General features: G+C 40.7%; 1 protein-coding gene across 1 annotated transcript; it reads right to left on the bottom strand.

The window, feature by feature from the left end:
- Window positions 1–3,454: 3,454 nt before the first annotated feature.
- On the bottom strand, window positions 3,455–13,997 carry PYGO1 (pygopus family PHD finger 1). Its single transcript, XM_058033398.1, has 3 exons — window positions 13,917–13,997; window positions 9,439–9,524; window positions 3,455–7,700 (listed from the first exon to the last, which is right to left on the bottom strand). Exons 1-3 carry the CDS (start codon window positions 13,963–13,965, stop codon window positions 6,579–6,581), a joined length of 1,257 nt encoding a protein of 418 aa, XP_057889381.1. The 5' UTR covers window positions 13,966–13,997; the 3' UTR covers window positions 3,455–6,578.
- Window positions 13,998–27,939: the final 13,942 nt, after the last annotated feature.

Raw genomic sequence — 27,939 nt, 5'->3', positions numbered from 1 at the left:
TATTCATACTCTGCATCTTCCAGCTGCCTATACATACATATATCTTTCCTGGGGTTGTTTCACTTCTAATGGCTTCAGAAATTTTAATATAGGGAAAAAATCATTTAGACAGTTTACATTTTCTTACCTTTAATTATAAACCTTTTTTTCTCACATCCTTTCTTAATTCTCTCTCATTTCTCTCATCTCTCCGTATTTTTAACGAGAAGCAGAAACATTTTATGACACTGTTTATTCCAACAAACTGTTTTGCATGTGTAGCTTGGGACCTACATCAGTTACTTTTAAAAATTATTGGTAAAACAGTGAGTTAGTATGTGTTAATTCTGGCATTTTAACTAACAGGAAGAGCCTAGTAGTAATTTTATAAACTGGAATAAATAATTCTTTAAATAATCACTTTCCAAGTGCAGAAAGTTATTTTAAAAAAATCTATTTGGACAAATGGTGCTTAAGCCTTCCTTCCCATCCTGTGAAGAAATAGGGCTGAAGGCACAAGATCTTTTCCCAGGTGCTTTAAGTCACTGCAGATGAACACCTTTACAGAGCAGTGCAGCTCTCCAAGAGAGGCAGGAGCTGTATTCTGTGATCCATATGACCTCATGCTGCTTCTTGTAGGATTACACTCAATCCAAATGCCTTCTCACAGGCAGAATATGAGAAGCATCCATCTAGGCATTACTTCATCTTCAGAAAGTCTACAGGCAACTTCCCCACAAAAATTATCTTTATTTTAAAAGAAATTGAAACTAGACAACAGAAAGCAACAAAGTTACATACAGTGCTGGACAAAGCCTACCATATACATTTTCCAAGAACACTTGAATCAGATTCTGATATATGTTCTTCTAAAAGGTAAAAATATCACATCATTATTAACAAAAAAAAAAAAAATTAAATGTCCACAATCTTAATCAGCTTATATTTTGCATTGTTTGGATGGCAGTAGATTGGTAACTTGCCTTTTTCTACTCACTTTTAACTCTAAAAGGAGAAGGTGGACAAAAAATTCCAAGTCAGAAGGCCCTAAAGACCACAGTGCCTGTTCTAAAGGCCACAGAGAGAAGCTTGAAGGAAAGACTAAGTTTTGAATAAAAATCCCTACAACTTTGTATTATTTCACATTTCAGAAAGAAAATAAACTATCAAGAAAGAAAAACAAAAAGAAAAAATAATACATTAAGAGCTTGCCCTCCTTAAGTTATAAGGAAGCTCAGATTTAGACCATTCTGTAGAGAAAAAGATGTCTAGGAACAGACAACTCTCATAACTCCAATCCCAAAACGTCTCCAGTACAGCAATTCCTGAAATACGGTGCACAAATCTCCAAGGAAAAAGGTGGGGTTGAATCAAAAAATTATTTTGAAACAGTTTCTTTGAACATGACAAGGAAAATTATGTATGGTAAACAATGCAGAAATAGTTATTCCCCATGGGGCTGGGATAAGCCATTTCTAAACCAGGAGATAAAGGGTGACACTGAAAACTTTCTGCTAGAGGCAGCTCCTCTGAGGGGCTGAACACCACTCAGAAATAATTACCCCAGAACTGATGACACACAGCACTAGGCCACCAAAGGGACCTTTCTTTTCTTCTATATAAAGCAGAAGTTATCACTTCCACATAAAGAAGTGAATGTGCATAACTCAAGATGTAGTGTAGGATAGTTATATTGCCATAAAGAGTTCTGCTAAGTACACTTAGTTTCCAATTTTAGGGAAGAGTCTATTCTAATATAGAAAGCTTCTGCCAAAACTTAGCAAGTGCAGAATAACTTTAAAATATATCCAGTTCTACATCCTTCTGCATGTATCTAATTACATCCAATAGACAAAAAAATTGTATGCCTTCTAAACAAACAAAAAATTATATGTTTTGTGAAACAAGTAAAGAGTGTTAGAATAGAATTTTCACACACAAGAGCTGATTACCAAATGTTCACCCATTTATCAGTGGATAATATTAAGAAATTCATATTAAGTAATGGCAACAAGATGATAATGCATATCAGTGCTGTGTGTTCTGAAAGGTATTCAGTTTTAATTATTAACTGCTACCATCTATCATACCTCATTCTATGCAAGACACCTCACCAGCTACCAATCCATAAACAATAATGTTTCACATACTTCATAGAGTAGCTTAAAACACATCATGGTATGAAATAATTTGTATTACATAGTAATTTAATCCCTGGCCACAGGGTTAATGTTGGACAAAGTCTGGAAACTTTTCCAATTTGAATTACATACATGAACTTTGTCACACACCACAGCACTAATGCATGTATTACATCAGACATGCTCTAATTTAAAATCAAAACAAAAAAGTTGTTGCAAAAATACATGTCACCAATGTGGAACACATTCAAGATTGTATAAAAAGTACTGAACTGATATCCCAAAACAGGTATATTTAAGCAGTACATAAGGAAAGATTAGTTTTAATATGAAACAGTCATTTAAGTCACATACAACATGATAAGAAGCATGACTTCCTTTTCTTAAAAATGTTACACCAATACTTTTACTGACAGGCAATGCTTATTTATAAAATGAGAGGGATCTATTTAATGCAGATGTGTTACTGTATTAAGTTGGAATAAAGACAAATGTTAAAAAGGTGCTACATTTTAACACCACTGATTTTGTAAAAATCTCAAACCATATAAGCATTTCACTTGCAAATATCACAGGCCCCAAACTGCAAACACTTTAAAACATTCTTGACTGTGTGCATGCAGTTTCACCTACTTCATTAATTGTCACATGCTTGAAATTAAGCCTGAAAAATGTGATTACAAAACTGGTTCTTAGATTAAAAACTTCAGAGGTCACAAAGTATAATCTTCTTTGAGCAGCCCCCAAAACTATAGTTTTCTTTTAAGTAGAGCAAACTTCATTACTTTTCTCTAGCTTCTTTCATGTGAAGATCTCAAATAAAAACTAGGCCTCTAAACAACCTTTGGAAGTAAGCATCAGTCCCATCTTCTTTCAGAAGAGACAAGCACAAACCTGCTAGTTTCAAGTTGTAGAAGGAATGAGTAAAACAGGAAGAAACAGGATTTTTGCTACCTGCCTTCTAGTCTGTATCCAGCACTGTCACTTACATGTTTTCTCATTTAAAATTGGTCACTAGCAAAAAAGTATTAAGGACAGCACAATCCAATTTATACCTGTCTATTTCAGCCTGAGGGGAAAAAAAAATTTGGGAGCAATATAAGGCTGCATTTCTGATCATGACCAGAAACCATGTAAAAGGACACAGGCATTTCCCACAAAAATGTTAAGGTTTGCAAGATTTACAAAATCTTTGCAATATTTTTGGTGTGCAGCACCAGTACAATCTAAATCACCAGTAATGAAAGAAGCACATGAGAGTTCAATACAAATTGTTTCATGTATTACAAAAACCTCAGCTATTCTAGCCAACCCTCCCTCCCTCCCACCCATCATTCTAGAACTAACTTCTACTGCTAATCAGCTGACATTTTCCTAGTACCTCACTAATTAAACATGATTGCTGTTTCTCCTGTGCATACTTGAACTACTACATAGTCAACACATGCAGAGAAAATCAAAATATAACTGCTCTCTAGATAAAGAGTTCAAGTATGCCTAGAACATATCAGTAGGGCAAGCATATTGGCTGGATGACTTCTGGAGATCCTTGTCAGTCCTATCTCTAAGATCACTGTCCTAACAAGTGTGGAGTTGGTTGTTCATTTGTTTTTATTTCATATCATTGACATTTGCTAATGCCTTGAACTTACAAGTTAATAAATGAGGAAAATGTACTGGATTACAAACCCAATATAATACCAGTTCAGAAAAAAATCTAAAATAAATTGTTAGAATAAGTTTCATAAATACACAATTTAAGGCTGTATAAAATCATCTGGAATATAATTTTAAGTATTTAAGAATACTATGTTTAAATACTAATGTCCTGACAGCTAATTTAGAAAGTAGTTGCCTAACTTCATGTTGGGTTGAGGAAAAGATTAAGAAATACATGGCTATTTTAAATGCAATGTCTGCTCCAAATGTCAAAACATGAATTAGACTTCTGAGAAGAAATGAGCCAAAATCTTCTCACAAGAGGCATGGGGTGTGGGAGTGGGAAAGGTAATAATATCATCACTGGAGCTTTGGTTGAATTTTCACTGAGCAAAATTCTGATTTCACTTACATTACTGTAGGTGTGAACCAGCTCCATTATGTTCACAGTGCTAATTGTTGCAGAGATTAAACTGATTCCTAGAGGAACAGATCTATCTAAACAAGGTTTGGTTTAATTGCTACTTCAGGTAGCAAAAGCAAATTCAAACAGTCTGTCAGTCATTAGGAGAACTACTGAAGAATAAATCTCTTTAACAGAGGTTGTTGCTTGTTTGGTTTTTTCTTGTTGGTTTTAAAATCACACCTCTAACAAAACAAGATTAATTCTAGTTAATGTACTAAATTAAAGCAACTACTGATGAAAACAGCAGCTCTGGATCTATCTTTTACTTTACATCTCCATACTGGAAAATCTCAAGATATGAAATATGTCACTTACACTCTAAATATTATTTTCTTTTTCCTGATGAGAGGAACACAAAAAAAAAAAAAAAAACCAAAAACCAAAACAAAAAACCACAACCCAACCAAAACAAACAAACAAAACAGCCAAACAAACAAAACCACCCCAACAAAAACACAAACAAACAAACAAAAAATCACAGCGGGGTAATACTTATGCACTTATACAGCAAAACTTTTCACTTTTAAAATAAAACAGATTGTGTAGATCTGCACAGGATCTTCCCGGAATGTACACAGTAGAGCCCATTTAAAATCAAACACAATGGTGAACTATCAAACAGGCCTTACTTTCGCTCATTAGCATTGCTTACCATGAAAACTATCTCTTTATTAGATGACTGAATTCTCTATAAACTCCTATATCACTCATCATCACAGACCTGAAAAATTTATCACATTAAGGAACATGACTAGTACCTGTAAGCTTGACACATGATTTAACTACTGTTTAAAGACTGTTTCCAGCACAGTGGTACATATTCCAAGCAGAATCTGTTATCACAGTGCCTCCTTTTATTAGTTCCAAACAATATTTCTCTCAAAATAAACTTTTTCAGTTGCACATGCAACTTCATCACACGGCTAAGGCTGAACTGTTCAAGGCTAGATGCTTCCCGACATTCAAAAGAGAAGGGGAGTTATTTTTGAGATCAAGAATAAGATCAAATTACCCTTATTAAAATAGAATTTCTTAGCATCACACATGAAGCTCTAGTGCCATTCAAACTTGTCAGTAGGATATCAGGTTTAGCAAAGGAGCTAAACTTCTGATTACTTAGTTCTGATGTGAGCTGAACTCACCTGATATGACAGCTGCATTTTCTTTCTTCACCTTAGATTTCCTACCCCCTCACTGCAAGACTGGCTGAGGCAGTGGTGGGAATTTAGATTTAAGACTGCTAGCCAAATTATCAAGCAATTCAGAGAGCACACTCCATTGCCTTGCCCCCTCCTTCATGCCAAGTGGGCTGTGTAAGCTCAGGGTGACTGAGCAGGCTGGAGCTGACAGCCATAGGAGCTGGGCAGGATTTTCTGTGCACTACTTCATCCCCAATCCTCAGGCAGCACTGAGGCAGGAGACAGGGACCATCAGTGAGAAAGAATGAGAGAGAGGTGCATGACTGCACAACCATGACAGGGCAAAGACTGCATCCCAAGGTATGTCCTCAAGATAGATGAATTAAGGTTACATGTGCAACCCTACTTCTGGCATTCTCTAGATTTAAAGCAGTGGACTTCTTATACTCAATGTGTTCTTCTTCCAATTTCATCTTATTTCACAACAATTTCCAAATAATGCAAGGCCTAGCAAGAGCCTTCAGCATATAATTGCTGAGAAGTCAAGAGATTATTGCCTTTTCAAGGAAACAGAAATGTGTAATAGTTCGCGGGTTTCATTGTGTTACTAAGAATGAATTCATGATTTTTGAATAGCACATTAATGCTTTACTTAAAAATAGGAAAAAGCACATACAAAATTCTCTGTATTTACCCTAAAATAACAACTATTAGTACTGCACATTCCTCCATGTCATCTCTACTATATTCAAAGAAAGGCTAGCAAGAACATCAATAACAGACATTCACGCCAAAAGAAAAAAACAAAGTAATGAGTACTTGCAAATATAGTACCATTAAAACCAAGCACTAAATGCTAGTGTTAGTTAACACATTAATATACACTAGCAAATTAGGGCTATTCATACAGGCACATTTTTCCTTCAATAATGTTGTCAATGCTCATCCTACTTCCGATCAATTGTCAGTTACAGTTTAATCAGAAACAAAAAATATTCCATCCTGTAAAACATTAGCACACATAAAACTAAGAGTACAAAAGCTGAGATGGAAGTTTATGAATGAATACAGATTAGGGGGGAAAAAAAGATGACAGCAATCAAACACAACTGATTGTCTGCAGAAAGTGAAGTACCCAATTTGTAACCGAATTTTCATAGCAAGTATTTGCTCCACTAGCAGCCATGGAGGCCGTCAGCCCTCTGTGTTCAGTGCAGGTGGCCCTGCAGTGTCTCTGGTGCGCATTAACTGCACATCCTTGTCAGCCATGCAAGTGTCACAGCCCCACACCGCCGAGGCCTCCGCCGTGAGGAGCCCGTAGGCCGACTCTGTCATGCCTGTGCAGACCCGGTGGAACCATTTCTGACAAGAGGCTTCACACAGGATGGCATCCTGGTCATCGTTGACTTCATGTGTGCAAATCCCACACGGGTACACGGGCTCAGAGGACGAGTGTCCGTGACGACTGGGATGGAGGGGGGTCTTGCTGCTCTTTTCAGAGTTGCACCCTTCAGCAGTACCTCGAGGCTGGCGGGACTTGCTCTGGGTCCCATTGGAGTGGCCAGCATTGGTGTTCTCAGCACTGTTAGAATGGCTGTTATCCTGATTTACCGCATTGTTTCGAGTAACGCTTTTCAGGTCACTGTTACCTTGACTCACAACGTCCTCTGTCCTGTGATGATGCTGATGAGCAGCAGTGTTCTGGCTGGATGCTTTGCTTGCACCTTGTGTAAAGTCTTGCTTTTGTGCTGATGATTTTGTCTGGTTGTACGTGTTTGGTGGAGGAACAAAAGAATGGTTTGACTCTAGCTGAGAATTTGGAAAATTTGGATTGTTTCCAGGACCAAAGTTAGTTGGCACATCAGGGTGAGGTATCTGACCAGAATGGCCAAAGTTCTCCCCAGGATTTGGTCTGAAATGCTGAGCAGACATATTGACATTTTGATTCATCTGACCACTGCCATAAGGTGGTTGATTCCCAAAACCTGGGTTATCATGAGGACCAAAGCTGAAAGAGTGGGGTCGACTAAAACCCATGCCAACAGGGTTTTGAGGAAGAGGATGTGGCTGGTTTCTGAGGGAGTAAGAACCACCATATGGTGAGGACACTCTAGGCAGCATGTGAGGTGGCATTCTGAAAGTGTTATAGCCTCCAAAGCCAGGATAACCAGGATTACTAAAATATGGATTTCCTGAAGGAAGTGGTTTATAAGACACAGTATTATAGTTGTCATCAAATGGATTTGCAGCTACAAGGTGGTCAGAGCTTGGGTTCGGTGGTGGAGCATATTCAGATGGAGGAGGAAATGACGACCCCTACAAATATTTTAAATACAACACTTAAATTAGTTTTAGTATTTCCCTGCAAGTTAAACCAACCACAAAGGCTCTGGATTGGCAATACAACTGCTGAAAGAACTGTTCAGCTGTTGTGTAAAATTCACCCGCTGTACCCTGCCAGGCTGTCTGAAATTTCAGAGGCAGGAGAGGAGCTTGAGCTCCAGATAATGTGGTGATTTATAGCAGTTTCAGGGTTTTAAAAAGTTTGTAGTTGAAAATACTACTTGATATGTGACTTCTATTTCATAATCTTTTACAAAAGACAAGGAACAATACAGAAATCCAACTGTCACAAACATACACAAAGTATTTCCAAATGCTGAAGAGCAGATTTGAAGCATTTCCCTAACTTCATTTTTGGGTTCACGTTACTGAATATACATCTCATAAGACAGCCCACTTCCATTAAGATATACAAACCTAATGGTACTATAACCCTAAAAAAGGCATTTAGAGTATAGGAGTCAGCAGGCTGGTATCTTCTATAGTCTGTGGAATATTCTGTGCTGTACATTTCTGTACCAAACAGCATTCAGTGACTGTGGACAGTCTGCAAAACATAGTCAGTAGGTATGAAACACGAGGATTATGCTCTGGTTACAGAGCATAATCAAGTGTTTAATGGAGCCCAGAGTCTGTTTAAATGTCAGCAGTGCAGTCATACAATTGAAATTCATTCTAGACTAGCCTGTAGGGAACACCTGCTGGGTTCACCCTCACACTAACTGTGCTCACAGAAAGCACTTCCTCCTAAGTACTAATGAACTAAGACTGAAAATTTATTTTAAAAAATGCTGCATTGCAAATTTTAACCTGGTCAGAAGGAACACAAGCTAATCTGCATGTCCTCTAGAGTTATTACCATTACAGAACATAAGGAAACTCCGCTAAAAAAGAGGCGTGAAGCCTTGTAAAGTAACAGAATATTTCTCAGAGCAAGTTTCAGCATGACTACTTTAAAACAAAAGAAAATTTAAGAAAAGATCCACATCTCAATGGACTCCGCATAGGCCTAACAGAAAGGGATTGTTTTACCTACATAAATAAAGGTATTCCCACTGGGCAGTACCAAATTAACAGATACTCTCACTCAAAGCTGAATGAATACACAAAGGAAAATTCAGCACTATAGATACCCAATTGCTTAAGATATTTTGTATTGAGGCTTTCTTTTCTGGAAAGAACAACTGCATAGAAATGTCACATTGCAAGGATTCACTGGAAAGGAGCTCTGCCTGACTTGGCTTTTGCTTGGAAATCACCTGGGGAGTATTCCAAGAGCTTGGTCAAAGCATTAACAAACTGTACTGATTCATTAGCCCACAAACCTACACATACAGAAATGAAAGTAAGGTAAGAAGTAGTCTCATGGCAACTATTCATGCTGTACCATGATTTCTACCAATGGCTACAAAGTCATTAAAAAAAAGTCTGCCTCAGAGTCAGATCCCTATGGGAAAAATCCAAGTTATTGCAGTCTCACTGTGCTCCTCTCTTTATATGTTTTTGGCAACTTACCGGGATTAAAATAACTTCAGCAAAAATACTAGTATTCAGGAAGATTTCAACTTCAAAGTAAAACTGAAATACTTGCTATGTAGCTGCTATTTGTGACAACAAATTGATATTCTGAACAATGAGAGCTCCTCATACCAGCAAACAACATTCGAGTGCACTGTTTATTAAGAACTCAAAAGAAGCAAAGGGAATTTACCTGTGTGTTCGCTTTGCGCTTTTTCTTATCAGGGCTCCCAAGCTGAACTCCTGGTCCTCCTAACCCATCCAATCCACTGTCACCACCTACAAGATATCAATCAGTGCAGTACTACATTAATTTTATTGCAGACTGTATTGTAAGTTTCTCTTTAGCTACCATAGCCTCAGATATCTGGTACAAATACTGAATTTGCATTGACTCTGGCGCCTTGTGCTGCAAGTGCTAAAGGAGCACACATCTGGAGGTGAGCTAACATCCCTCCTACTCCTGTCTGCTACCACTTTCATGTCCCATTCACGCTCATTTTTATTGAAATAGACATTTCCATTTATTTTATTTTTATCTGTCCCTTGATTCTTAATATCTCCACACCACTACTTAGAAGTATTTCTTGTTTGCATAAACCATAAAACTCTCAAAAGAACTGCAAAAAGCCAAGTCTAAGACTCACCTCTTAACTCACACAGACACTGCATCAGTGTAGCAAATATATAACAGATTGTTACAATCCACCATGAAGGAAAAGAAAAGCAAACAGTAGTAGGTCCATGAACAAAAACCACTGAAAACTTGCCATGTTGTTTAGACTAATCTCCAGTTCATCAAATCTAAATTTCACTAAATGCAAGACTTGATCAAACAAAAAGACACCTGCCAATAATCAGTGAACAGCCCACCTCTGCAGAAACCTTATAAAATAACTGAGCAAGTCTATCCTGGCACAAAAAAAGAGAAAGGAATGTTCATTTCACTGGTTGCTCAATCAGATTTCACCCTGAGCAATACAAAGAGATATCTGTACTTCCCCTGGGATTCTCCACCTTTCACAACAGTGGGACAAGCTCTCAAATTTGTATAAATCGTGGCTTCCATTTTAAAACCCTAGTTAGACCATGAGTGAGAAATAAATCTGGCAATCTCATTATTATCCCAGTCTGTCTTCACAGGCTCAAGTGAAATTGCCATAACATGTGAACACAATGAAACCCCTGAACTGAAGTATGAGAAGTATTTTCAGGTGATACCAGAGCAACACATGTTAAAGTACTAACATCATTATATTAAGAAACTATACTAATTCTTTTTTATCCCAGGCCCATTAGGATAATAGCTTATTTGCTCTTCTATATTAATATATAGTAACAGCACAGAACAGCAAGCAGGCAATCCAACCTAAAAATTTTACTGTTGTTTGTTTAAAATTGATATTCAGAATATGAGTCAAACTTTATCAAGATGCAAGCATCCAGCTGAACACACAGGTCCTCATTACCAAAGACAACCTGGAGATAGCTGTGAATTATCAAGAGTATTATGCAAAGCAGCACAATGTATGACATTACACTGCTCTGTTAGACAAGTGTTCCCAGCAGACAGGTAAACCAGCTTTAGGAATATTCAGCAACATAACACAACATCTCTTCTCACAGGGAAGCAGCAGTCCTATTGTACACAGACCAAAATATCCAAGTTATTTGAAATACTCCTGATCAAGGAGAGCTGACAAATTTTCACTCCCAGCACTTCCTCCAGGCCTCCTTTTTTTTCCTTTTTTTTTTTTTTTTTTTTTTTTTTTTGAGGTTTCAGGGAATTTACCAGTCCTACTTCAAGTAAGAATCCAAATCTGCCTCAGCTTTAGTAAGTTCCTTTTGGATCTAGCTGTCACTGTTAAAATTTGATTTTATTTTTCATTATACATAAGGAAGATGCATGGACATCCCAGATCGACACCTATCAAATTTTAAGTCTGAATTTCAAAGACAAGGGCATGATGTCACAATCAAGGTCTCAAAATAAATTCAAGTTTGCACATAGCATACTATTGTGGTCTAAGGTACAATCAGAGAAACTAGGGATTACTCTTTAAAAAGAGACCTTTTTGCCTTGATTTAGAAGATAAAATCCTACACATACTAAGTGTGCTATGAAGCATTGCCACTACATTACCTGTAGATACTAAATGACTACAGCATAAGGCTTTACATAAAGAATGATGGCAAATTTTCCCTAAATTTCAACTCCATAAATCATCTTTATAATCTATTTTCTCAAAACTGTTCCTATACGTTCTATCAGCTTCTTCTCCAGCATTCCTATAAGTTTATACTAAATTTAGTGTAAGACCGCACTCTGAACACTAATCCTCACAACTGCATAAATTACACTCCTTTTCGTGTCCCTGTACTCTTAAAAAATAATTGACATTAACTACTGATAGCAAAATATTCCAAACATCCAGATTTCTTTTAATAAATTCAACAATAGCAGCACAGACATCAGTAAATCTGTGATCAAGTAGAATACTTAGGGTCATACACAAGTGCTGGTTTACAGTAGCTGAAGTTAAGACTTTACAAAACTACATATAAATTCCCTCTCTGGGACATCATTCTTCAAAAGCATCAGCATATGAACATGAGAATTCCAGTGATAAGTTCCATCAATTTCTACCTGAATTACTCTCATCAGCAAAGCCATTCACATGCCTTGGTTTACAGAAGGGAGTCCTGTGTCTGGAAAGGCACAAAGCTTTTGTATTGTCACTTCTCACTGTGTGAGGCCAATGATTTAATTCAGCCCTAAGAATTTATATTTTCCCTGTGGGTTCTATAATGATTTAATTTATACATGAAGGAAACAGAATGTTAGTCCTAGCATACCTCCAAAAAAAGAGTGAAAAAGGCTCATTTTCATGAAGCCAAAATAAACTTTCCACAAAGTCACTTTTGGTACCTACCACACAGACTTTCATTAAAGGAGTACCAAGCATTTTGGAATGCTGAAATAATGAAAAATTATTCATTGTCCAAGACTAATTTTTTGGGCAAAAATACAGTCCTTTTGATTGGGACATCACCTATCTCATGGATCTAAAGATACAAATACATATCTGATAACTATTCCCCTATTAAACTACAGATAAAATAAATTTCAGCCATTCACACTTGGGCAAAGGAGAAGAGATAAGCCTCATATTCTCTTTTACTTCATACATACCTAGGATCAGCATTTTCAGTGTTAGTTAGGAGAACTGCAAGCTGTAGTTTGATTTACACATTAAGGGATTTTTACTTTGCATGTAATTTATGCCATACTTAACATACTGCAAATACAGTATGGAATATTTTCACATCCACTGACAAATCTCAGTCTAGGTTTTTACTACTTTATCTCAGTAAGAACATTTTCCCAAGAAACATAAATGGCTGAATAAACTTTTCATTAGAGGCAGAAAACTAAAACTAGTCTAATTTCAACCAAATTTGGTGAGCCTGTTCTGTGGCCCTGAGACTGTAAACAGTTTTGATAATAAACTGTAATCAGGTGGAACTCGGTGGGTAACTCCAGCATGTGAAACCATATATGCTTAAATATTTGCAGAATCAGGGCTTGAGAGTGGAGGAGTCTAATGAATCCCAGTCTCCTTTGTAACACTGCTGTGTGTCTTCATTCTCTCATTTTCAAGCTCGCAATCCAGCTGTTACTATAGCAGTTTTAGAAAAGCAAACTGTAAATCAATGACAATATGCACCGTGGAATCCACACCTTTTCCCACTTATCCAACCAGAAAAAAAGCTTAAAACAGCAAGAACAATAGAATTCCAGGGGCAAAAGAGGAGACAAGAAAACAAGAAGTACTAAATTGCAAATTTTATAATTTTGCCGTGATTTTCACCCAATTCAGTCACCCATCCTGCTGTCTTGGATTATTTCATTCAGAGAGGCATTTCTGTGTCTAAGGACTAAAAGGACACAACAATCACTACGCAGGCTGATGTGCTACTGCCATTAAAGTCAGCTGCACTGCCGAAGTCGGAGGAGACCCTGCATTTCTGCCCTTCTCCCTACTCCTTTGAAAGAAACGCATACCTCAAACCTCACCAGAGCCATACACCAGTGCTATAAGTAAAGAATAATATTTCGATTTTTTTCTTTTTTCATTTCCCGAAAAGGGAAAGACAAAACCCTCACCAGACTCAAGCACAGGAGCCAGGACTGGGGGCAGAAGAGCGAACACTCAAGTGTAATTTATGGGCTCTGCATCAGCACGAACTCGGACATGTGGCACTGCCGCCGTATTCCCTTGCACCAGCAGTATGCTCGCTGCATACTAATGCGCTGCACATCCCCAGACACACAGAGACAGGACCGCACGCCGCCCTCCCCCGCGGGGCACACCTGCGCGCACGGCGAGCCCCGGGGCTGCTTTTCAGGGCCCGCAGGCTGCGGGAGCCCGCGGGGCCCGGCCGGGCCCCACCGACCAAACTTCGAGCGGCCCCCGCACCGCCGGCCCCGCGGCAGCCGCAGGGAGGGACCGCGGCGGGGGCGGCCCGGCCCGCGCTGCGCGGCGCGGGGAGCCCGGCGGGCAGCGGCGGCGCGGGCGGTGCGCGCATCCCGCGGCTCCGTCAGCGCTCCGCACGGGAGCCAGGCCCCAGCGGCGGCCGCCCCCGGGCCCGGCCCAGCTCTCGCCGTACCTCGGGATCTCTTCAGCGCGATGGGGTCCTTCTCCTGTTCCGCTGACATTACAGACAGCAGCGCATGGCTCCCAGGGCGGCAAGAATCGGGGCTCTTTGATGCTGCTGCCGCCGCCGCCGCCGGCCCGCACCCCGCCCCCTCCGCCCCCGCCTCCTCCGCCGCCGCCCCCGCCCGCCGCTGCCCTCGCCGCCGCCGCCCCAGCAGCGGAGCTACGAGACTTTGCAAAGTTTGGGCGCGGGAGGGCTCCGCTACAGCCCGCGGCGGGGGCCAGGCCAGGCGGGGTCCGGCGAGCGGAGCGCCGCTGCCCGGAGGCCGCCCGGGGGTCCGCGGAGCGCCGAGCCGCGCCGGCCAGGGCCCCCGCAGGCTGCAGGCGCCCGCCTCGCCCGGCCCCCGCCGCCGGGGCTGCCGGGCCCCGCGCAGCGCCCCCGCCGGACACGGCGCCGCTCAGCGCGCCGAGCCCCCGCTGCCCGCCGGCTCCCGGGCGCGCAGGGGCGGCAGCGCCCGCGGGGCGCTCCGCGGGGCTCCCCCTGCTCCCGCCATGAGCGCGGCGGGACTCCCGGCCCCGGCCGCGCCGCCGCTCGGAACAAAGGCGCCGCGCTGGGGCGGCTCCGCCGGCGCCTCCACCCTCCGCTCGGCCACCGCCGGGACTCGGTCCGGCCGCGGGACATCCGCGGGACGGGCAGGGGCCGGCGGTGCCCGTGAGCGCGGGGGCCGCGGCAGGAGCGGGCAGGGGCCGCCTCGGCCGCCGTGCGGGCGGAGTCGCTGGCCGGGACCGGGTCCGGGGCCGTCAGGGGTTCCACGGCGCGGCTCCGGTGCGGCACGTGCCTCACGCCTGCTTCCCGCCCCCGGGCTGCGGCTCCCGTTCTCCTGCCCGCGCTGGGGGATGTTGAAGCGCTGGAGCACCGCGCTCCGGCGGCTCCCGGGCAGGCGCGGGGACCTTATCCCCGGAGGGGTTCCCCACACCGGGTGTCACCCGCCGGCCGGGTCTCTGGCCTGGGGGTACCGCACAAACGACTGGGCCCAGCCCGTGCCCTCACGGCGTCGGTAAACCCTGCCGAACCCTTAAAAACACACGGGACAGATAAATCGCTGCCGGTGTCGGTGTAATCTTGTGCAAACACATTTTGCCTCAGTTTCCCATCTTCTCAAGTGGCTGAGTTTTAGAGGTGTTCAGCGTGCAGTTCTTGATCTAGATCAAAATTGTTAATCAACTGCATTAAAAGTACCATTTGAATAAAGATTTATTCTCCCTATAAGGATAAATAATGCCCAGCTGTACGGTATTGGGTTTGCTCACGTGCCTGACTTCTAAATACTTGTCAGTGCTACTTCTTTATGTACCTTCTTGTTAGATGGGTAGTTGATACTTTTGGTATGGCTATTACTTAGTTATGCAAAATGCAAAAGTAAAGTGGAGAAAGTAATTCAGTTTATGTTGATTTCTGTCCTTCCCTAGACATCACTTTTATTTGTCCACAGTCTCTTACTTTGCAGCGATCCCAGATGCGCGTACCTCAAAGTACAGCACACTGCCAGTATTCTCATGGGATGTGCTGCTTGATTCTGTGTAATCTTACTGAAGAGAATATTAGCAAGGTGGGTGTGAGCTTGTCTATATTTGGAGGAAGATGTGCCTTATCTGTGAAGAGATTTGCATTTTGTGTGACAGAGCTTGCTGCAGGCCTAGCTGATTCTCCCCGGGCTGCAGGAGCTTTGTGCACGGCTGCCGTGTAATGGCATGTAGACTGTAATTATGGATGCGCAGATTGATGTCACCGAGTCTGTGAAGATTCCTACGGGGACATTGTCTGCATCAGAAATGGGAGCTGGGAATTCAGATTTAACCCAGTGCTCTACTTGCAAAAAATTATGTCTGTTTTGCTGTTCATCCAAATTCAGCTTTTAACTGGCTCCGGTATTTTGTGAGCAATCTGTGGGAATCCTGTTGGACTCACTTCTAAACTCTCATTGGAAATAGCTGATGTGGTATCTGAAAGGAACTAATTCACTGGCTCAGGTGCCTGCTACACCAGCATCCCAAATATTTCCCAAAAATCTGCAGTTCTCATTATGACACACAATTCACCACCTGATAAGCCTCACTGGTCATTGGTTGTCCTTAAAATTACCCCAACATTTCTGGCATTAATTAAGAAGACTTAGGGGTAGCTAGTTAGCAACCTTCCAACACCTAAGTGGAAGCTACCAAGAAAAGACAGACAAAGCTCTTCACAGAAGAGTGTGGCAGAAAAATTAGACCCATAATTTGAAATGAGCTTCCAGTGGGGCAAACCCCAGAATTACCTGGTCCAAGTTTATCATTAGACTTGCTTTATGCAAGATGCTGGACTCAAAGGTAAGACCTCCAAAGTCCTTTTGAACTGTAAAGATGCTGTCATTCTGAAATAATGTTCTTCTGGAAAAAAAGGGATATGTTTAAGGAAATTTGGATTTTCAATAGTCTTAGCTTGTAACAGTATTCCAGCATCAGTAGATTCTATCCCCCCACTTGCTATGAGGGAAAAAATACAATAATTCATTTTTCTAAAAAGGCCTCTTTTCATGTTAAACAAATATAAGTGCTAATTCTACAAGCTACAATTCTACAATGTTTCACAGCAACAGTGTGATAAACAGGACTGTTTATCAAGGCTGGAGGGAGTTTCTGTCAGGCCTGAGACAATACCAAAAATCTGGGTTTGCTGTTTTGCTGGAGTTACACCCCTGCTCCAGACTCATTTGTTCTCCTCCTCCACACCTCCCTTTGTTGGTAGTAGAACTGAACACGTGCATGTTTATAAGTTACACTGAGATGTGCTTTTTATGCTTTTCTAGCCTGGCTGGCTATGCAGCTGATACTACTCTGGGAAAATGTGTTAAGCAGGTCCCTTGTGGCTCTGTGAGAAGCAGAGCACCTCTGCCGACCTGACTGGGCTGGAACTGAAACACTTGGAGCATGAGACACTGAAGCCATTTCAGTGCAAACTGCTCTGCCTGCTGGTGAATGCTGCATCTGTTCTGGTGATGCAAACCAGGCCTCACCAGCACACGTCTGCTTTGTTTCTGCTTTTAATCAGCAAAAATTAGGACTGTCTAAACTTCTGCACTAGCCACTTAGCCACATAATATAAAGTACAAAATACAAAACAGAATCTAATTAATTGTTTATTCATGTTTTAACTTCAGTCTGAAATGAATACAAAACTGCTTGTAGGAAAAAAGTGCAAAATGTATTGGCTTATGAATTGATCCATGAAAGAATGTAAGTTTTTATCTGTAGCCCATTACATTAGTTTTCTTCCATATGACACAAGTCTGAGAATGATCATGCCTTTGTCTAGTCACATTGCAAATCACTGGCTGATGAAACACATTTTTCTAAGCTTTGCAAGACAAGTTATTAGTGAACTGATCAAAAAATGTCTCAGCTGTACAAAGGCCACTCTAGTGTCATATCTATACTCAAACAAAATTTTTAAAGTTCAAAGCAAGCTCTTAGTTATGAAACCTAGTGAGACTAATTGATTTTTTTGGGGTGCATATTTATTTTTTCAGCTTACATCTGAAACATGTATATGCTGAAGTATCTCAGAAAAAGCAGCTTTCATGCAGTCAGATACTCTTGCCAACACAAGACTTATAAAGTTAAAACCTACAATTTTCCATTACTTTGAAACTATAAAGTTTTATATCCAATATATCAAAATTAATTAGTATGTAAAGAATTAAAATATAAAGATGATATTGATTGTGTAGGAACTTAAGTTTAATTATTGTATTTACAGCTATATATACACCAAAGAACAAAAGTTTTGACAAGTGTGTGTGTATATGCATTAAAAAACCTCATTTGATCTTCAAGTCACTAAGACAGATAAAACCTCTCTGCTAAGTAAAAGGAAACTTTCAGTTTGCCATGTTACCTGCAATACAATACCTTTTGGAAAGGGAAAAATACATGCTTGAGTAACCTTTGTAGGCTTCTCTGCAAAATGGACTTCTGCCTACTCAGAGGTGGTCGCCTGTTGAGCAACGAACAGTGAAATGGGGACACTCTGTGGGGAAAGGAAAGAAATGCAATTTCTCACTCTTTCTGGATCATCATCTCGAGTCCTTTGCATATTCCTGTTCATTGTGGTCTGATGAAAAGAAGGGAAGCATTTAATTCCTGCACTTCACTGCTTACAAAATGGAAAATGAAAAAAAAAAAAAAAAAAGAAAAACCACAAACATTGTTGGCAAATGTAGCAAAAAAACTCCACAATGAAATCTCTTCTGCCATCCTAGGAGAGGAGATAACAAATCCATCTTCATTCCCTCTTTTGTTTATTGTGCCACTAAAGTAGGGAAGAACACAAGAACAGATAACTAAATATGCCTAAGTACACTGTGACCTAGTTACATAGATGCTGCACTCACCCATTGCATCTGAGAGGAGCCTCCCTAATCCCCAGGCTAAAATTCACATGAAATCCAGGATTTCAAGAAAAGAATGTAGAATTATTTAAAAGATATGCACTATCTGTCTGCAAACACCAAACTGGATTAAATTACTTGGCATGTATTATGTTTAGTGGGGACAATTCCAAATCAGAAATGTAGAGGCAGAGGTTTTAGGATGCTGTACAGCTGTTCCTCTGGGGATCCTGTCATTTTCTTATCTGCAACTGCAGGGCTGGGCTCCACGTTTTGGCCCAGTTGAGCTACAGAAAAGAAACAACATCATAAACTCTTAAAACCTTGTTGAATGCTAAACCAAGTTGCAGAGTGCTCCTATTAAGGGTCTGTTTCCAGCCATCCCCACTTGGGCTGAGACCTCTGAAGCCCAGGCTGTGGCACAGCCAGCACTGCTGGGTGCCAGGGTCCCACCCCTGGCCTGTGCCCAACAGCCCAGCATGGAGGTGACCTCTGGGCCTTTCCCAGCTCAGGTGAACTCCAGGGATTGTCAGCTGTGCTACCATGGCTTCTGACACACTGACCTCCCCCACTGATTTTTTCCTATCCTGCCTGCACCACAGAGATGGAGAGGGAGCTTATAAAAAATGAGAGTGCTTTCCACTTTAATATAGCCATTTTTCTGTAAAGTGTTTTAAAAGCCAGAATTCTTCCTATTATGAACTAGGGGTTGTCTTGCTTTTGATTTATCAGAAGAATTTTAATTGAAATACTTAGAAACTCAAGCCTGGGGTTTACTTATCCTTTGAAGCTGGGAAATCTCAGTCTCAAGGGATTCATTCTGCCTTGACTGTGGGTTTTGTGTAAAGCAAAGCCAGATTGTTTTATTTGGTAGAGCCCAAGCAAGCTGTTACTGACTTTTAAATATTCAGGACCTATTCCAAAGCAGGATGGTTGCTAACATGAATAATTTTAATGGAATTTTTTATTGTTATTATTTTACAGTCTGTGCTGTAAACTATCTTATTTCCAACTTCAGTTGTATAACCTATCACAAGGAAGGCTATGAGCAAGTAGTTCAGTGGGATTGCTTTATGCTATTGTGTCTGTAAACTGCAAAAAGTGTGGAGGCAGCATAGACTGTCTGTCACCCACCTCCTGGTGATAGTTTTCAGCAAACCAGGGGGGTTAATCTCCTAGACCAGCACACCAAACTGCAAATTGTAAAGAGGCTGTAGTGAGCTGCAGTGTATGCAGCACTTTTCCTGCTTTCATGTGGTGCAATAGCCTGGCAGCCCAGCCAGAAATCTGAGGCTTTACTCATGAAAATCTTTTTTTCCCAGTGTATTGCTATGCAGATAAAAGGAAATTCAAAACCATTCTATTAACAGGAGCTCTGGGGAGTCCCCATTTTATTTCCAGCTAAAGTAGAATCCAGTGTTTTAGGCAGTGATTTAAAATGTCCCACAGAGTATAATAGGAAACATTATCTTCCATTGCCCATAAAAATTTACTTTCACCCATCAAAACCATGGATAATTATAATATCCAGCACCCCCTGAACCCACCTGGAGTTTTGGTCAGCTTCCAGTGATGCTGGAGTCATCTCTCCAGAGAAACCCTGAGGAACTTTGGCCATTTGGCAGCACTGCCAGAAAACCATCTCAGCTGCTTCTTGCAGGGGCCCCAGAGCCACCAGGATGGGCAGGAGTCTCTCAGAGGTCAGAGCCCAGGCCTCTGTTGGCAGCCAGGGGGATCCTATGGACCAGGGATATCCATGAACAACATCTCTGTCACTGAGCACAGCTAGATCCTGAGTTTTTTCTATTTTCTGTATGTTTTAAAGGTGCTTTCCTGTGTGAATGGGATTTAAATTATGGGATTTAAATAAAGCTTATACTCCTATTTCAGCCAGAAACAACTTGATCTCTCCTTGTCAAATCTGAATGTGTTTACCTGGGGCTCTGACATGCAAGTTTGTGAATAGAGAGGGGCTCAAATCCCATCTTCTTTGCTGTGTGGAGAGGAAAAGGTGAAGCCTCAATATATCAGTTATAGAAAGTGTAGGACCCTGCAACATGGACAGCAGCAGCTTCTCTCTTACTGACAGAGGATATGCTTTACTGCCCAGCAAGCAATGCTGAGCCATGACTGCAGAGGAAGGAAGAAGGGATGCACAGTGCCAACATGTATCAGAAATAAGATAAGGCACAGTTTAATCCTACAGGTAACAAATCTTTATGCATCCCCAAACAGAAAACCCAACTGGATTTACTTGTATATATTCAGAGAAGTAACTTGAATAAATGAAAGGAAAGTAGAGGTATTTTTCATATATAACAAGATGTGAAGTCTGGCTTCAGGTGCAAAGGAGATTCTTAGCCCACGCCTTCATACCCCAAGCTATCGATCCCTTTATTCAAAAACCAGACAAGCTCAGACTGTAGCTTGCTGTCCCTGATAAACTAAACAAAGCAGTGGCAATGCTGTCACCTGAAGGAATGTGGCCATTCAGTACAGGTGGCCCACAGCACTCACCTGTCTGTAGCTCAGACATTCAGGTTGGGGGCAGACTGCAGGCAGGGAGCACAGCATCAGATCCCAAACCAGGGCTGCTTCTAAGCTTTTCTTTGCAACAGGAACTCCTTGGAAGATGGAGCTCTACTGTTTAGTTATTGCTAATGAGAACAAGGATTCTGGACTGTAAAATGAACCTGGAACATAACTGGAAACTGCAGTTGGTTCCTGTTCTTACCTGGAGAAAGAGCAACATCTCAGGTGGATTGCACTGGTAGAGCACTGGTATCGCTGCACAGTCCAAGACTGACTGTTCCCTAGTTATTTGAAATTGTTATCTTTTAAAATGTAATTTGTTTACTCTATTTAGGATTTATTAATTTTTTACAAATACTCTCTTAAAATACTTTATCATATTTTCAGCATTGGTCTGATTTTCTCAATTATCTCTCAATAACTATATTTCAGTGCTCCTATATTTGAACATAAGGAGTAAAGACTTTTGGATTATACTTGGTTTTATAAATAATCTCCACAGCTGGTGCTCTAAAACTCCCAGGGATAAATGTCATATAAGCTAGGAAGAAGTGGTCTATAAGCAGACTCTGCAGGTGGGAACAGCTGTGATTCATAAAGAAGCATGATGAGGCTTTTGGGATTTCCTTTGTCTTCTGAGAATTCAAAAGGAAAGAGACTTCATGGTTCTGCTGCAGAATTCAGGCATCCCAAGTGATCAGCAGGAGACACTGACAAAGCAGAGAAGCTCTGACTGCCAGGGGTGTTCAGTGTGCTCTCTCTTGGGGGCACCCAGCAGTGACAGGGCCCATGCTCTTACGGGTCAGAATAAGAAGTAAATGTATTCAAAATGTATTTCCTGGACATGGAAAAAAGTTAGCAGACATTTATTTCAAATCTTCAGTTCCCAATACTGTGATTTCAAAGCTTCAAAATACCTGTAGATATTTTCCCTCCTCCATTAAGTATCCAGTGCCAGCAAAGAATTCACATCTTTTAGGGAACAACACAGACAAAAACTGAAGTCAAACCAACCAAGTATTGCAAGATTCCACTTCCACTGATGTTTTGATTTTAGTCTCCCTAGAGACCCTGTAAATGACAGCAGTAATTTCTGTGCTTTCATTTCCAGTAGTTTGCATGGGCACCACTACTCTAAACCCAGCTCTGAACTGCCCAGCCAAGTTGTCATTGCTCTCAGGTGCCGATCAGTGACCAGGCTGCCAGAACAGAAAGCACTGAATCCCTCCAGAACACAACTTCCTCACTAACTGAACCTGACTGACTTCCATCTGGCATGCAGTCCTTTGTCAGAGCAGCACTTTGCCTCCTGACCAACAGCAGCTGCACTTTCAGTCTTGTCATACACTGGACATGGGGTTCCACAGGTGTAAATGTGCTGGGGAAACTCAGCAGTGCAGCTTTGTCAGCAGCTGGAGAACAACTGCACTGAGAACCACCTGTTTCACACCCCATCAAAATAAAGCAGAACAGAGACCTTGCATGGGTGCTCAGCAGTGGGACAGAGATTTAGGTGGGAAACTATTCCAGGTACATAAGTGATACATGAATACATGGTTGGGCAAGTACTATGAAATTCAATTATAAGTTCAGTTTAATGTCTACCTCTTTTACGACTTCCAGTGCCAACAATACCCTATCTGCTCAGCCTGAAATGAGGTGCTGCAGTTTTTATCTTCCTTGTTTTGAGCCACTCCTCAGAGACACTGAAAATAAAATATCAAGTAACACCTTTACTAAGGAAAACTTTTATTTCAACTGTGCAATCAATCAGTATTTAGACAGCAGTTTCATAAACATTTGGCATTTAAACTTCTATTATTTTTTGGCATGACCTTGGGGTAGTATATAAACAACCCTGGAGGGGAAAAATGAACCAACACACTAGGTAACATTTACTAGAATGCTAGAAAAAGAAAAACAAATCCACATTATTAAACAAAATAGTTTTTAAAAGACATTAAAAAGTTACATTCAAATCAGGGCAAACATTAGCTTCCCTCATGCAATGGAATTCATGGAGCTGATCCCCTGAGACAAATATAAAATTAATACAATTCAGCTCCATCCTCCATTAGCCAGTCAGCCATTGCTGCCCTTGGAAGAAAATGGCACACAGAGTGAAAGGATCCAGACCACCACAATGTCAGATACACACCTGGCTCCTACACTGGCAAGTCATTCACAACTTAAAAAAAAAAAAAAATCAAAAAGCAACATTTGTATAAATCAGTTTTTCATATACAGTTAGTCTTCACTGAAAACACACCAGGCAGATGCAATGTGAATATATGCAACCATCAAAAGCTGAAAACTTCTTTTATTGAAGGAGCCCTATGGAACCAGAGGGCCCAACACAGCAAAGCCTTAAGCATGTTTTTATATCCCTTTGGAGTCAGTCTGGAGCGGGCTCAGCATAACTCTAGAGGAATTTCAAAGAAATGAACTTACATTTGAGCCAAGCTGAATTTGTGTTCTTTTCTCTCTTAACAGAAAGTGATCTGGACTGGTACAAGAACTGTGGTTTCTGAAACACATGTTCCAAAATGCTACACGGAGTTATTGTAGGAAGGTGCTCAGTATTTCCTGCAGACAGGAATCCCTCTGCTCTAAGGCTGCCTGCCATTAGCACAGCTGCAGCAACTGGCAAGGTGAGACAATTGCTCAAGCTAAGAACTACCACTTCAGCCAATTACTAAGTGTAATTCTGCTTTCAATTTTATGGAAATAATGTCAGTTAATTGATTTCTGTGAAATACCACCAGCATTACACCTGGGCAGCTCTCTCTGGTTGCCATGAATGGGATTTTGGGCTAAACATGGAGTGCCCTGCAAAACCTACCAATGTTCCCCATGTTAGGAGATGGAATTTTCCCTGCATGAACTTCACTAAATGAGCAAAAATTCATAAAATGAACAAAAGCTCAGAATTTGCTCAGAGGAACATTTACTGAGGGCCAGCATAGCTCTGCTTGTGTACACCCAGGCTGCAGCAAATGAGAGGTCATTCAAGTTGACTCGATTTGCAATGAAAAAGAGGTAAACTGACTTGAAATATTCAATGTTTACTACAGGCTAATACTGGATTCATGGAGAGCTCTAACACTTCTGTCCTTTTAAAATAATAGTACTGTGAAAATTTAAAAAACAAACAGAAGCTTATTTTGTTTGTCAAGACTATGCAAACTGAAATACAAATTAATTCTCCCATTGGCTTAAAAAGAAACAGGACGAGGACCCTGATTTGAATAAGACAAACAAGATGAAGCTCATATAAAAAGTTTGGGATTAAACCCAGAGAAGGAATGAACTATAAGAATAATGAAAAACAGGCAAAGCAATCTTTTGAGACTATTTTCTGTTAAAAATATCATCAGTTACACAAGTGTAGCTGTGGGCAGACTGAGCATTTAGTTTTGACTCCAGGCACTGAAGGGCAGATCCTCTCTGACAAACACTGTCACCATGGTAAGTCAGTTTTGAGGTTCTCTCTGTAAGTTTTGATGCTTTTCAAGTCACATCAACAGTAACATTTTTGCCTTTTTTTTTAAACACAAGGGTTGCACATATACTCATTGCACCTGCCATGGCCCCTTCGTTCTTACAACACTTAAACAAAATCAATTCACATAGTGTAACACTAAACTCCACATTTATGTTCGTCTTCCAGAACATATTTAGCAAAATTCATAATTAAGAAATTATATTTTTTTCTCCAGGACCCAGTTTCTACAGACATAACCTAGAAGAAAAACCTGGAAAACCTGAAACCAGTCTGCCTGCTGTGTTCTGCCAGCTCTTTCTAGGCAAATGGAATGAACAAAGGGAAAAACTCATTCCCTTAGACAGCCATGAGTATAGACTTTGAAAAAAATTATCATCTGTAAGATCATATTTATAATTACATGCATTGCCTTCAAGGCTATGAAGCATTCAAACTTTTTAATTTTGCACTGTTACAATTATAATTCTGCTATTAAATTCAATAGAGACATTATCAATTTCTACAGTTTTTCTGGATATTCCTTACCTTACCTTATTGGTGTTTTCAATCATAAGACAAATTTTCTCTCACAAAATCTTGTGATACATTAGTACTAGCCATGAATTTTGAGGAGAGGATTTTTGTTCTGTAGAAATCATGACTGTGCCAAAGGGAAGCACATGAATGTAGACTGGGTTCTGGAGAAATGTTTTATATTTGGTTAACATAAAAATAAAGAAAAAGACAGAATAATTAATGCCTAACTAAGCTTTCCTATACGCTGAGGTAACCTTAAATATCTTTGGTTTTCTTCATTTGCTGATAAGAAGTACCTTGATAAAGCATTAAGTGATGAATCCAGCTCTGGACGTGCTGCTCTCTAATACACTGAGTATTTTCAACTCTTTGGCTATTGAACTTGAAGCATCTGTATCAGATTGGCAGATTTTATTTGAAGCCTGTTTCTCTCAGATCATCCATAGGTTAAACTACAGAATGAGTCTTTGGAAGGAAGAGTTTAGGATTTATATATTTACCTGTAACTAGGATCATTAAATTATACCCCACTGCCAGTACTTACAGCAAACAAGTCTTTGGAGAAGCAGTTACCATCTGCATATCAGCTCTTTCTGAATGCAACTAACACAAGAGGCTACTCTGAAAGATGAAGTGTGAAACTTCATGCTACAGTTACACATTCTTACTCTAGTTTTGATTAATTCACACTCTACCTAACTAAAAACAGTACTCTGCTGTACACTACACCTTCTGCCTGACAAGACCGAAAATAAATCTTTGGTGAAAAGTTTTCTTTTTCTTCAGCAAGTAGTAAAAAAACTGTTTAAAAATATTTTTCTTAATACTGTACTGTTCATCAACTACAAGCTGGAGAAAAAAATTACACTTGGAATTCTTTGGAGATATCTGCTGGCATTTTAATTTTCTTTAAAGGCTCTTGTAACAACAAGGTAGTTAAAATTGTTGAATACAACTCACCTATGCAATCGGCTACTACAATCAAGAAGTCCTATTGGGTTTTGTTAGTAACTACTTATACAATAAAATGTATTCAGCTCTTCAAACCTATAGCATTTTAACTATTCAATTCATTTTGGATAATATGTGGCTTCCTTCTCCTCCACAGAAAAGTCTTTGGTACAAGATCATTCTTCATTGGTGAGTGTGTACTGCGTGCTGCAGGACTGGCAACAGCTCCAGGGGAAAGAACTCCAGGAACCAAAGCCCAATCCCTCAGCACAATCCAACCATGAGAGTAGGGCTTAGCCACAACTTCTGACCACCTACTGATACTGAGGAGCAACACAGGACCCAGCCTGGCACACCTGGAGGTGATATCTCAGCCCCAGTACCATCAGTGGGAGTTCTGACAGACTTAAATAGAGCCAGGAGTCCCTATGGTTGATTTCTCACAACATTATATTTTAAACAATTTTTTAAAGTAAAAACATATGCCTAATTTTTTTTTTTCTTTTCCTTTCTTACTTTTTTTTAAAGTAGAATAGGGAAAGAGGAGGAGTGAGAAGAGGACTGGATATAGATACAGGTAAGTTTATAACATTGGATGATTCCAGCCTCCTCCCTGTCTCTTGCTCTCTCCTATTAAAACACAAAATGATACCCTGTCAGTTTGCTCCACGTTTCCGTGAGGCAGCTTAAAAGTAACAAACTGTTCCCTGAGTACAGGAAAAAACAACAACAACAAAATCCAAAAAAACACTAGAATAATTTTTAAAGGAGGTAGTATAAAACAGGAATTGCATGGGTTCAAGGCAGTAGCAGTACTCACCTCTTTCAACAGACTCTTCAACTAAAGCTCTGGCTTTTTTATTTCTCATGGTAGCCTAATCAGAGTTTTAGATTGGCATATAGGTAAAGTCACTCCCTGAGCTAAAATTCCTGGCTAATAGCACACTAGGTGAAGGCAAGGAGCAGGTTTGCATCCTAACAGTTGTGAGACGTACTACAATGCTAGCACTGCTTATCAGCACTCAAGATGGGTAAAAATGAACTATAAACTCATGTTACAGCTTATTTAAAATATCTAAGAAGCATTTAAGGCATCTTTCTGTACTCCAAAGGAATTTTATGAATGCTAAAAAGGAATAAGGCAAATCAGTAATTTCATAATATATAATGCAAGGCACTACTGCTAAGAAGTACTGTGATACTGGAATACTCACTGTTTTTATCTATTCCGTAACTCTCAGGCAAAGCCAAGCTGTTTGAAAATGCTGAGTACTTCTTCATTTTGCTATGATTTTTAGCCTTTACTGTGAATACAGGGGCAATATCTGTCACCCTGGGGAATCCAGCATGTCCCAGAGCCCCAGGGATACAGCACATATGCTGTCAGCAACTGCTGGCACAGGGTTCTGAGGAAAGGCACTGTCCTAGGCTTACTGAGGGTCTAAGAAATCAAGAGGTACAAAAGATTTCATGTGGCTGTATATGTGGAAGTCCCAGTTCTCCCAGTTTTTAACATACTCTGTGTCAACCACATGAAATCATAACATTTTATACTCTGAGGTTTCCTTCTTTTTAAAGACAGAGCTTCAGCTAAACAATCTTGTCCACCAACCTATACAACTCCCTGATCACTGAGTACACACACACACACACACACACACACACACACACACACTCTACACACCACTTGGGGCAGGGAAATGAAAACAAAAACCCCCAAAATAAAACAACACTACTAGGAAGTATCATCAGTTCCATAGCTGAGACCAACTAGAACACAAATGAGGTAAAGCAGTCGTCATTCAGAGTTCACCTCTCGGCAAACTGAGGTAGATAGTCAGCAAAAGGGCCAACAGCCTTCCCTTTGCTCCAGTGACACATTTTTAACTTTCGGCAGAAATCTTCACTCCTTTCACATTTTTTGACCGCCGAACATTCAAAATGAGTGAGCTTTAAAAAAACAAACCAAAACATAGAAAAAAACCCAAACCCAACATTCAACAGAGCCATGGATCACCTGCTAGGTCAGCCAGGCTTTCCACAGCGCACCTTTGGCTCCCTGTTCATTGTCCTTCGAACAGACCCAGCTGCGGCCGCGGGGC

This window comes from Melospiza georgiana, chromosome 13 (genome assembly GCF_028018845.1).
Source record: "Melospiza georgiana isolate bMelGeo1 chromosome 13, bMelGeo1.pri, whole genome shotgun sequence".
Classification (NCBI taxonomy): domain Eukaryota; kingdom Metazoa; phylum Chordata; class Aves; order Passeriformes; family Passerellidae; genus Melospiza; species Melospiza georgiana.
This window is presented reverse-complemented; position numbering and strand designations above follow the sequence as displayed.